This window comes from Stenella coeruleoalba, assembly GCF_951394435.1.
Source record: "Stenella coeruleoalba genome assembly, chromosome: 11".
In the NCBI taxonomy this organism is placed as follows: domain Eukaryota; kingdom Metazoa; phylum Chordata; class Mammalia; order Artiodactyla; family Delphinidae; genus Stenella; species Stenella coeruleoalba.
Window position 1 is genome coordinate 79,405,627 of NC_137157.1, and position 12,533 is coordinate 79,418,159.

Sequence of the window (12,533 nt, forward strand, 5' to 3'; positions counted from 1 at the left end):
AGTTCAAAGAATGTTAACATTTTTGTGTCAAGTGAGTGTGCAAAAAAGTATAAGAGAAACAGATCACAAGAGAGAAAAAGTTTCTTTTTTTTTCTTTTTTTAAAAGAGCAGTATGGTACTTTATGCCCCAAACTAATTACCACTAATGTTTTGTATAAAAATGGATACAAAAAAGCAACAGTTCCATGCTTTGAACTAATTTCATCTTGGAATGTATGGGATATGGAACACACAGTCTTCACAAAGGAAGCCATTTTCACTGTTTTTAATATTTTTTTCAAATGTTTTGGCATTGCAGTGGAAGTAACTTTATTAATATGTAGAAATTTAAAACTATTTCCCTAATGCACATTTCGTGTAACTACATCTGCTCAGAGATGCCTTTATGTGTGTGCTTCCCAAAGACTTCTTTGTAACTTGAAAACATAAATATCAGAAAACAGATTAGGCAACCCCCAGTTTGAACTTCATCACAATTTTCAATTATGCTTTTTAGTCTTGATTGAATAAAATACACTTTAATGGGTGTTGTGCTTCATCTATGTTATAAGGATATTCTTTTGGCTGGATCTTTAATCTTCTTTTTAAAAAGCTTGCAGCTAGCCTTTGCAAAAAAATGCCTGGCACTAAGAAGTGACCAGGATTCATATTCAGTGTTTTCAAAATCACTGCAAAATTTAAATTTTTTATTTCATTTTCAGTTTTCGTTTACTTTTGATTTTTTTTTTTTTTTGGTGAAAACAAAGAATTTAAACCCATGCTCAAACTAGTTTTCTAGTGAACCTGAATTAGAACTTCAAATCAAAGAAAATAAGATAATTGAAAAAAAAAAACCCTGCAGTCACAAGTTTCTTAAAAAACTTTATAGAAGTGTCCTGACAAAATGATGTCTTGTTCCTGGTGAAATGGATCCTTCCTTTATCTGACATCAAGTGACTAAACTATTGTTTTCCTCAGAAACACTCTTGGCTTTCAACTTGCCTTTATATTTACTTAGTAAAAGGTGTCTGTGACTTCACTTTCACAGAAAGAATAAAAGCAGAGGAAAGAATCTACGTCTTCCAAAGGCTAAAGGACAGAGTATTGAAATGGCCTGGAAAGTGTTCAGCATTAACAGCAGCAAGTCAAATGTTCACCTGGGGTGCAACTGGGAAGAAACAAAAGAAAAATCGACGAGCAGTCAAAGAGCCGCTTCATTTTTCTAGAAAGTGACCCTTCACAGAGTTCCAAGGGAGCCTTCTCCCTTAGCAACAGTCCTGAAGTTCCAGAAACCATTCTAAACCCTGATGGTCAGCTTCAGCGTCTGTCTGGTCATCAGACTTATTGCCGAGTCTTCATCCCAGGGAAATGCATGTGGTGGTCGTGGCAGCAGACGTGATTTTGCTCTTAAGCATGGGGTGGACCTCAGACTCTCTCTGCTCACCCACTGTGTTTTACAGAGACTGCTGGATCCGACGCTTCCCAGGTCTCCTAATTGACCTGGAGGAGTCTCAGAAGCTGGGGGCCCAGTTCTTGAAGTATTATTCCGAAAGCACTGGTCAGAAGTGCAGTCGGAGCTGCTGTCTTAGGAAGGATGGTAAGTGTCGATGATAGACCTGAGCAAAAATCAGGGGAAACTTGCAAAATGAGGACCTAAGAAAGGACCCTTAGGCAGAGGGTGCAGTGAACAGTTGATGGGGACTAAACAAGATGCCCTGGGATGAGGCAGTGGGCAGAGAGGGAGAGACACTGAGACTGATTTTGCAGCTGGGGCCAGTGCAGGCTCCATTTACAAATCTAGTAATGACCCGGGAGGCTATGAACCTACAGGTAACAGAGAACCTCTTCTCTTCACTAAAGTGCTAAATGAAAATATTGCCTTGAGGGCTGGCTAACAATATTTCTATAGCCCAGAATATAGCATATATGATTTCAAAAATATTTCCTTTTCAAGGTTCTTTTGGTGATATTGGTGTCGTATCACACTTTTGAAATGTGCTTGCTTGGGTTGACCAAGTGTGGGGATGTATTGAACAGGAATTTAGATTGTGATTCATGTTTTGAAAGAAATAGGGAAATATATGTCAACTAGAAAAAGAGGAAAGGAAAGGAAAGGAGGGAGAGAGAGAGAGAGTGTGTGAGAGAGAGAGAGAGAATGAGAGAGAGAGAAAGTTAGTTTTCAAAATATCCTAACAGAATTTTTTTTTTTTGTCTGAAATCTGGATTCAGGGTTAAATATCATTCATATAATATAATCAAGGCCTATAACTAGGAAAACATTTCATTGTTGCAGAATTTCAAGTTACATTTGATTAAAGACTTCATTTATTTTTCATTTTTCCAAGATTTGAAAGCTACTTGGAAAGAAACAACAAAAGCAACACAGCACTTTAAAATAATTCTCTTGTTGTTCCACATTTTCTTCCCGTGATTTCTTACTGACTCTAATTGCCAATGCCTCCTATCCAATTATACATGTAAGATTTCTGGGATGCAAATTGGAGCTCCTTGGAGAGTCTAAACCGACTGTCAAGAGACCACAGTGTGAGAAGTTGTCACAGGCTTAGCCCTCAAAAGTTAATCAGGCACAGAAGAGAGCAATTAATTTATAAAAGGGAAATTTTGGAAAAGGTAGCAAATCTAGATATTCTGCTTTCAGATGCTTATAACCCCAGAAGCCTTCACTGAGAAGAGATGAGGGAGGGGTGATACCTTTTCAGCATTTTCCCGTGGCATGAATTTACCTGACTCTCCACACCAGGGAAGCTGTGGCCTCTGGACTTTTGGGGATACTAAAAGCATCCAGTAGAATTCCAGGATTTTAGAGCCTCTGTGGCTTCCAAGTTGTGGCTTTCTTTCTCCAGAAGAAGAAAAGGCATGAACACACATCCCAGTTTTTACCTAGAAGCCAGAACTTTAAAATGCACAATCCTGCAATAGCTAACCTACTCAGAACTGGGACTCTGAAATATGCATGAAGAATGTAAAAGAGCTTGAAAAATTGCTCCCTACAGCATCCACTACTTTATCAGAAATTTAGATGTCTAAATTTGAATATTCTTTCTTCCTTTTCCTTAAACTTTACAGCACAGTCCTCAGGGAATGTATTTGTAATCTATAATGTATTAGCAATGTATTATTAATTGACTTTTGTCCTATTCTGTCTCCTTCTGGAAAAATAGAGTGTAGAAACACGGGGTGTCCCAGAAGTAATAGGGGAGACGTAACCCCCGCAGTTAACCTTACACAGAAGCAGAGCAGGTTCTGCCAGCAATTCCACAGCAGCTGTAAGCACACTCGGAGGTCTGGTAATCGTACACTCTCCCTCCGTAATCTCATTTTATTAAAGAAGCTGATACCTTTGGGCCAATGAATATTTCCCATCACATGGTTCCTACTACACTACAGCAGGAGGAAAATCTGTGCTGCACTTAAAGGAGGACAGACGGAAGATTTGCATTCAACAAATCTGACCTTCCAGAAATAACACGGTATCTTTTATGGAGCAAATCTACTTAGAAAAGGGGAGCCGGCAAGAGCAAGTGAGGAGCCCCTCCCCACTAGAATCCCAAATGCTAACCACCTTGTCTGTCTACTCCCTTCCTCTCTGAATGACACCGATCAGCTTTTCACTGGACGTGGCTTTGCAGCATGGGGCTAGCACACACCCGCAGTCGGGGTCGAGGTAATGTTCACCCAGCCTGCTGCCTTTATGCCACCTGGGCCTCTCCCAACAACACGGGTCATTACTGTTTTTGCCCTTCCTATCACTCCCCCTTCTGTTACAGGCTTTGTCTATTTTTAACCCTCTTTCTTTCTCTGTTGAACTTCAGTGCCTTAGTATTCTGAGAGGGTATTGCATCTAGAAATCTGATCTATATAAATCCCCAGAGGTTTTTGTAGCCAATTGGATTTTCCTGAACATAAAATACTGGGACTGGGAAATGATTCCAGGTAATCTGTGTAGCATGGGGTGTGTGAAAGATTACTGAGAATATTGGTAGCTATTTTCTTTTTTTTTTTTTACATCTCTACTGGAGTATAATTGCTTTACAATGGTGTGTTAGTTTCTGCTTTATAACAAAGTGAATCAGTTATACATATACATATGTTCCCATATCTCTTCCCTCTTGCAGCTATTTTTTTGAAGAGGCATTTTCCCATATTCACAGAAGCATTTGCGATAGTTCATAATGTTCTGTAAGATGTCTGAACATAGCCCTGCCACGTACTGTTAATCCAGTGCTCTTGAAAGAAATGTAAGCTACTCAGAGCTCATCAAGCTGCAGAAATCAAGACCATCTGCAGATGTACTTTGCCTGCTTCCTTTTCAGTTTTCTGTAACTTGGCTGTCTTCTTCCATGACCCTATTCATGGCGATGTCAACTGCCTCCATATTCACTGCCCAACCCTGGAGAGCTGCATATTGGAGCCCGGAACCAGCGCCATTTTATACAACATAACAGACGGTAATGATTTATGTCCTTTGTATGTATTTTGAAGAATGTCAGTGATATTTTAGTAGAGGCATAAAACCTAGAAATTGGTGGGCAGTAGCCATGTATGAATCTAAGTCATTATTTCCCAGTGAAGTCTGTCTGGAAAAGTTTGGGACTTCCAGGGCAGAAAACTAAAAGGAAATTCCCATTCATTTGGCATGTTCAGCAAGGATGAGTTCATCCCAGATACAAATCATATGTGACTGAACAAGAGCATTGTATTTCATTTATTCCAAGAGCCTTCAGCAAGAACCAAAATAGGTATTTCTACTGTAGTGGTTAAGGATACCACTAGGAAATAAAGAAAATGCTAAATGTCAGTTTTGAGGTTCGCTGATGCTGTATACAAGGATTCTACAAAGATGGATGTCAGGGATGGGGAAATGCACTTACAGCCACACATTAGCATAGCATTGGTCCCAAGATAACGACTGCATTTTCCTTTAGAAAAATACATATTTAAGTGTCCTTTCCCATGTATATAATCTCAGGGTACAAATCAGTAAACATCAAAGAATAGATTTTTGCCAACACGATACAAAGGAGGTAAATTTTTTGATCAGTCTGTACTTATTGAACACATAATGCTCCATGCTGTGCTCCACACTGCAGGAGATTACAGCCATATCTCTGCCCTCGAGCTCCTTCTAATCTAGTTGATGCAACAAGTCTTACAATTAGTGTAAGATGTACAATTAAATACAAAAATGTGTGATACTGCCCCAAGTACAAAGGCTCACAAGAAGGGGAGACTAAAGAAAGCTCAATTATTCAGAGGAGGCTTCATGGAAGAGGCCAGGTAGAGGCAAGATAAGGAGCTCCGTATCACACCCCAGGAAAGCACAAACACTGGTGTGGCTCCAACAGGGGCACATTTGGGGCTGCAATGGAAATATGGGCAGGATAGGGTAGGCCAGGTAACAAAAGGACAGAGGAGAGTTTTGGTTTGACTTTGTCAGAAATATGGGACCAGCAAAGGTATTTCATGAGAAAGCACTATCATTAAAGTGATGTCTGGTTATCTTAGCCCAGGAAAATTATGTGTAGGATGCAGATTAGAAAATGCAGTCAGGGTAATGTTATATCTGGACAAGGTGACTGTAGTTGCAGCGAAGAGGAGGGATGGTTGCTAGCATATTGGGAAGGGCTTGGATAGCACTTAGATGCTTTTTGGATAAAGAAGAAGAGAACTGAGGATTCAAAAATCCCGTTGCAGTGCAGAGTCCAGCATGGGTGACAGAAGAATGATGATGCTGCTGAAAAAGACAAAGAGGTAGACCAGATGATGGTTTTGAGAATGCCAGCGGTGATGTGAGATGTTTAGGTGGGAACCTCCAGTAGAGCACAGGAGAACTGAGATCAGAGCTCAAGAAAGAGGAAAAAACTGGGGATGTGGATTTCAGGGCCATCAGTGTAGTGGTGACAGTTGATGAGGATAATCTTTTGGTGACCAGGGGTGGGAGGGTGGTTGGTATGGGATGACGAGAAATACAGCAGAAAACCAAGGACTAAAGACTAAAGATTATCGGACAATCAGTGAGGACCAAGGAGAGAACCAGCACAAAGGAAGGGAAAAGCAAGAGGCAGGCAGTCTGAGATAAAGTGCCAAAGGAATTTGGGGTCCAGGGAGTCACGGGAGAAGAATGCAAGGAGAGGTGGCCATCAGTACCAAGAACAAGAGAGAAGCCAAAGCAATGAGATACAGTGATCAGGAAATAGGGAAAGTACTGATCACCCCAGAAGCAGAATTGGCAGAATAGTGAGGATGAAAACAAAATGACAGAAGGCACAAAACAAAGTCAGAAAGGAAAGGAAGGGAGTAGGTGATGGTGTGTTGAGAGTGAGAGCACGCTCAAGAGAGACTGAAAGGGAAACAGTGTGACAACTGTAAAGCTGTTGAGAGTTTTTGAAGCCAGAGGGACAGGAGTTTTATAAGAAGAGAGAGAACCCTGAAGGCCCTCAGGCACTGGACCCTCAGGCACTGGGAAGGGATGAGATTTAGGGCTCTGCTAATAATTTTGAATAGTTACACTTCTCAGGCCCCATTTCGTTTGACTTTAATAGTCATACATATCAAATGGTTACTGTTTCTGCAGCTCTTGCCCAATACTGCTATTGTTGCACAAAAGCCCTGGCAGTTTTCTCCACGATGTGATGTAGCCAAGTTCGTTTGCAACAGAAAGTGTCTTAGAAAGTTAAGAAAAATTCAAACATGGCTAGTATGCTTCTAAGCCTTTCAGAAGTAGGCTGAAACTTGAAATTAGGTGGAACTTAAAATTAGCTTAGTTCAATAACTTATAGTGGCAAAATCCAAGACTTCTCCAAACTGTACTTTAAGGTCCTGTCTTCTAAATTAAAAATAAAATTTAAATGATGCCTTATTTATATTTCAGGTGTAGATCCAGATTTGCTGGTTTTTGAACAATCACTGCCCACATATCTAAACACTCGTTATTCATCTAACATACGGGAGAGACTAAGGATTCTAAAAGCTATGTATTTAGATAAACAACAAACGACCATGATAAACCAAATGCTACCATCAGTAGAGGCTCCATCTTCAACCACATATCAAGATTTGTTTGCAACCACAAATAATACTAGGTATTCCAAGGAATTAACCACAGACTCTTGGGCAAGATTCATTTCTCTGAATGACTCCATTACCACAAACGTAAATATGGTGTCAGCCAGTACCAAGTTCATCAGCAATCCAGATAACAAGACTATTTCTCCTTCCTTTGTGCCGACAGACACAAAACTTTCTCATGTGCCTTTTCCATCCCAACTCAACAGTAGCAAACAAGTACTGAACAAAACCAAAGGGTACAACAGCAGAAACCGTACATCTGAGAATGAAGACACAACACCTGATGGGGCACCTGTGACTTCCAAGACATGGTTGGTTCCTGTGGTCCTCTGCACCTCTGTCACCTTCCTCTGCTGTTGTGTAGTCATCCTGGCATCTGGATGCTGTCGAAAGCACCAGGGCCAGTATAAACTAGGACAGAGAAAGTCAGGATCCAAGCAAATTAAAAAATGTACCATTCTGAAGGAGCGCTCTTAATGGTAAAAGATGTGAGCATTGTAAGCTTTTAAGAGTATCATTTGTAGTTTTCTGTAAGACGAGGGCAGTTTGGTTAAAAAAAATAAAAAGCACAGATACCCATTCTTACCAATCTCTAAAGAATGCCAATGTTTGATAAACATAATTGTCTTTTTGATTATTTCCATTTTTTGAATAGTGTACCTTTTGCTGAAGTTCGAAAATTCTAATCTCTGCAGTTATTCAGCACCATGTAAGAGATAGTTTTAAGTGCTGTACATGTGTTAACTTGTTGATTCCTTGAACTCTGTGAGATAAGTATACTACTGTTAACTATTACACTGTTCTTATCACATTTTACAGATGAGGAAACTGAGGAAAGAGAGGCTAAGTATCTTGCCTAAAGTCACACAGCTAGTATGTAGCAAAGCCTGACTTAATAGGCAACATGGTTCAAAAGTCCATGCTCAAAATCACTGTTGGACTACAAGCCTCCATTTTCTCAATGAGTATGGAAAAAAGATACAGGGAGGAAAACACCATAACATCATATTTGGTTCCTGTCAAGGTCATATTATTGTCACATATGTTAATGAAACCTTTTAGTGGCTTGAGCAGAAAAGCACTATAAATGATTACAGTTACTAACCCATGAGCAAAAGTTTCCTGATTTTTATATAATTTTTTATGTTCAATTGATTAATCTTTCTCAATTTTAATTGATCAGCTTCTTTCTCAAAAACTGACATGCCTCTCAATAATTATGGCACTAAGATCTTTGAGTTTTCTGTTGACTTCTGTTGAATAAATCTTGGGAGTTTTTTAGTTTATGTCCCTCAGTTGTATAAGTTGTTTTCCCAGGTGCAAATATTAGCTCTAGGTATTTCAAGCTCTGTCCACTTACACCAGATTCACCCCTAAATCTTATACTCTGACTCTTAAGTGTAGAAAACTGTAATTCAAGTCTCTAATGATCTTAAACTTTAGGCCCTTAATCTCATCTCTGAAAATATTTTTTAATGTGAGGACATTGAAAGACAGCCATTCAAGCATAATGAATAAAGACGAAATCCTATTATAAGATTAATAAAATAGCACTCTTCCCTCAGAATATTAACCACAAATAAGTCTGAATTTTTAAAATATAATCGATTTACATTAATTTGCTATTCATATTACATATCATAAATGTTATCAATTTCTTTCTTAATACATTAGGGAAAAAAACTCAGGCAATTTGGGGGGGATATCAAGATTTAAATTACCTTAAAATATTTGAGTTATTCAGGAAGCTGTCTTTAAAAATTATTTGTATATACATTCTTTTAAAAGGTTATTTAATTTTCTTTCAAATATATACAAACTGAAGGTTTTCCAACTAGGGCTACCAAAAAAAGAAGTTTTTTCTTCCTTGAGATTTCTCAGAATTTTATTTGTTCCCTAAAATTGATAACTGTTTTATAGAAATGACCATAATTTGGGAAAAACATCTTTACATTTGTAAGAAAACAAACACACTCCTTCTCTTCTTCAGCCCCTGCCTTTGACCATCAGATAAACTGAGTAAACTTAGACTGTAGAGGTGACCTGAACAGTCAGCCAAGACAAAAACGACTGGGCCTAGAAACCATGTCCTTATTGGAAGCCAAAGGGACCAAAGAGAACTTCTGAATAGAATTTAAAACATTAAGAAACAAAGATCACAGGGCCTAGTCAACAACTAAGGCTAAGGTTGTTACCACCATTTAGGAAATAACCATGATATCGAAATTTTTCCAGCACTGTAACAGCCAGACCTTTGGGGAAAAAAATCTGTAATAGTCCAGTATTATGACACATTTACCAATTTTGGAAAGAAAATATGCAAAGAAAAAAACTAAAGCTCCCTACAATTAAGAAAACAGGTTTGTTCTATTTCTTAGTTGCCTATGTGTTTAAGCACCTTCTGAGCTATGAAATTTAAGAGTTTGAAGTCAGAAGTGATCGCATATCATCAGTACAGCAAAAAGTGTCCCCTAGAATCCTCATTGTAAGGATGAATATGATGTTCATTGTATACATTAGATCAATTAGAGCTTAAGGACAAGAGTCTAAATAATGACAAAAAATGCTGTTTAATTATTGCTAACATTACAATGACAGCAACGGTTACCCTTTTGAGGCAGTTTTGTATTAATCTTACAGCTCTAAGATTTTGCCATTAGGTGTCAATGCCACAGCCTTAGAGTCTTCAAGTCTTTGCTCAGAGTTAGCCAAACTGCAAAGGTTAAAAGGGCACAGTCTTCTACAAGACCACCCTTACTTGTGACACCAACTATAAGTTCAGGGGATGGGGAGTCCCCAAACCACTCTCGGGTTCAATAATTCACTAGAGGAATTCACAGAACCCAATGAAAGCTATTATACTCACAGTTACGGTTTATTACAGGGAAAAGATATAGATTAAAATCAGCCAAGGGAAGAAGCACCAAGGATGAAGTTCAGGAGTGTTCCGAACTCACAGGTTTTGGTGTCCTCTCCCCGTGGAAGAAGGATGCATTACTCTCCCAGTACCAATGTGTGACAGTATGTCTAGAGTATCGCCAACCAGGGAAACCTACCGGAGCCTCAGTGTTCTAAATTTTTATTGAGGCTCCATTACATTGGTATGACTGATCAATTACCTGGGCAGTTGGTCTCAGCTGCTGGGTGGACTTACCAAGAAACTCAAAGCTCCCCAACCCTAAACACATGGTTGGTTTTCCTGGCATGCCTAGGACTATCAGGTGTAGCGAGCCCCACCTAAAATCCATTGTGACTGACTCCTGCCCTAACCAAAGACACTTCTATGAGGTATGACAGATTACCTCCCAGAAGCTGACGGGAGAGGCCAGATTCTCTTTGAGCAAGGTCAAATTCTTTATTACATATCATTACTCCATCTGCTTCCATCTTCACTGTATTATTACTACAGGACTGAGGACCCTAATCTACCACCTCTTTACATGTTCCCAAATGACAACCTCTCCTCAGCTTCTACTGTTTTCAAATGTGTCCTTCTTCAATCCTGTTTCCACACCTGAGTTTTCCTCAACTCTGACTCTCTAAGAAATGTAACACTTCAATACACTTATGTATGCTTTAAACCTGATCTAGAAATTCAGTTGTATCTACTTTTTTATTCGCTATTTCCATCCAGTGGAATGGATGGAACTCAAGGCCCTATTGTTGTCCTTTATAACCTATGGACTCTTGGCCTTGCTAATACTAAATCATATCTTCAATTTATATAAATCTTTTGAGCAATTGTTCTGAATTTCATTTTGGCATTTTATGTTCTCAAATTCTGTCAAGCAAAATAAGTTTTAGGCAAATAACAGCCTCCATAATTCCTTTATTTCAATTTTAAATTAATCACTTGTCGACAACTTTAAGTGGTAAGAAATGACTTACAGATATACTTAAAAGTACTGAATTGACAGCTAAATTGAATGAAATGTTTCTTAGGGCAGTTATTTTGTCATTTACTCCAATTAAATTCAAGATCTTTTTACCTCATCTCTTTCCTGAGCTGTGGAAGTTCTAGCTGGGGCATCCAGAGAGATGAATACCAGCTAATCTCCATTTCCACTTTTCTGCAAGCTTAGGCTTGGAGAAATGAGCCAAAGAAAATGGAAACCAGGATGCTAAACAGAATTGAATCAACATAAAGTGACCCCCAAATAGAGGAATGGAACAAACTTTTAGGTTAGAAAATACTGCTAAGGACCTGCTTCTAATCAGAATCAGCATGTGCAAAAACTCACTAGGCAGATAGCAGTTATGTAGACAAAACACTGAACTTCAGTCAGGGGACTGGGTTCTGGGCCTAGCTTCCCAAATAACCAAAATCATTATTCAAAAGCAACCAAAAAGTACTAATCTGTAGGGAAAGAAATGGAGCAGGTGACAAAACAACAACATTGTATATATATGAATACTAAAGTTGTTATGGTAGAAATAAAATCCAAACACTTTAGAACCAGAAGAAATCACAGAGATCGAATTAGTCTGATTGCCCCAGTGCATAAGTAAGAAAACTTCTGAATACTGCCTTTGCACATTAGGATGAAAGGAATAATTTTAACTCTGATGTAATAAAACAATGGTTTTTTAACATCTTCAACTGTATATCAAATTAGATAAGGATTACATATATATCATAAAATTAATAAATCAAGGCAATTTTTCTATATAATTCATGTCAAATTTAATAGTCTCTTCACTGATTCTTTGTACTGAGAAAGGGTATTTTCATTGTCCCCTTCATTCTTAAGACTAACAACAGACTTTCTGTACTCTTCAACTTCTTCAGTACCAAGGAGCTCTTCTTTACTTAATTCCAGATCTTTCTCAGCAGCTTTAATTTGGAGAAGGGTTTCCAGGATGTTTTTTTCTGAGGAGCTATCTTTCCATACATACTCTTCCATGTCTGCTTCAGTCTTCTTTTTCTCCCATTCTTCAGTTTTCTGAAAGGAAAAAACAAGTTCTGAGTTCTGAAAATTATGACTCGAAGTCTGGTCCACACTCTGTGTGTACACCTTGCCTGACCTCCCTTATCCAGCACTGCTGTCCACCTGCACCAGCAGCTTTGGGCTGCACACTCTTTCACATGAGCACCTCATTACCACTCACTAATTCTACCCACATAATTTACACTTTACCTGCCCTGCAAATTGCACTTACAAAGCAATACTGCTTCCCAAAAGATGTAGAAAACTCACTCCCTGCAACTTTCCAGTCCCTAAACTCTAACTCATCAAACATTTCAAATTTCTGAGGTTCCAAATATGAGAGTTGAAAGGAGACTGTATTTACCTCTGTAACATGCCTCTGGGATGACAGGGAAGACCAATTATTACAATAAATTTAAAATATAAAGTTTATGTGAGTTTTAGTCATAATGACTTGATAAATTCTGGAATTTTGTCTTATTATCTTTATTTTCTGTTCCTATAATGGAAACAATTTTCATTACTACTTACTTTTTC

The 12,533-nt window shown here is 38.5% G+C and overlaps 2 protein-coding genes across 2 annotated transcripts in view; one reads left to right on the forward strand and one right to left on the reverse strand.

Annotated features, from left to right (window-relative positions):
• Positions 1-1,156: 1,156 nt before the first annotated feature.
• On the forward strand, positions 1,157-11,082 carry MANSC4 (MANSC domain containing 4). The gene is made up of 3 exons (XM_079938019.1): positions 1,157-1,576; positions 4,314-4,448; positions 6,872-11,082. The coding sequence occupies exons 1-3, from the start codon at positions 1,348-1,350 to the stop codon at positions 7,543-7,545; spliced, it is 1,038 nt and encodes a 345-aa protein (XP_079794145.1). The 5' UTR covers positions 1,157-1,347; the 3' UTR covers positions 7,546-11,082.
• Positions 11,075-12,533, reverse strand: part of MRPS35 (mitochondrial ribosomal protein S35) — a 41,983-nt gene continuing 40,524 nt past the window's right edge. Inside the window, exon 8 of the mRNA XM_079938020.1 lies at positions 11,075-12,011. Coding sequence (XP_079794146.1) covers positions 11,742-12,011 — 270 coding nt within the window. The 3' untranslated portion in view covers positions 11,075-11,741. The remainder of the gene's footprint in view (positions 12,012-12,533) is intronic.

Coding starts and splice junctions, on each gene's coding strand:
- MANSC4 (XM_079938019.1), top strand. CDS start 1,348: ATGCATGTGGTGGTCGTGGCAGCAGACGTGATTTTGCTCTTAAGCATG. Junction 1,577..4,313: donor CTGCTGTCTTAGGAAGGATG/GTAAGTGTCGAT, acceptor CTTCCTTTTCAG/TTTTCTGTAACTTGGCTGTC. Junction 4,449..6,871: donor TTTATACAACATAACAGACG/GTAATGATTTAT, acceptor TTTATATTTCAG/GTGTAGATCCAGATTTGCTG.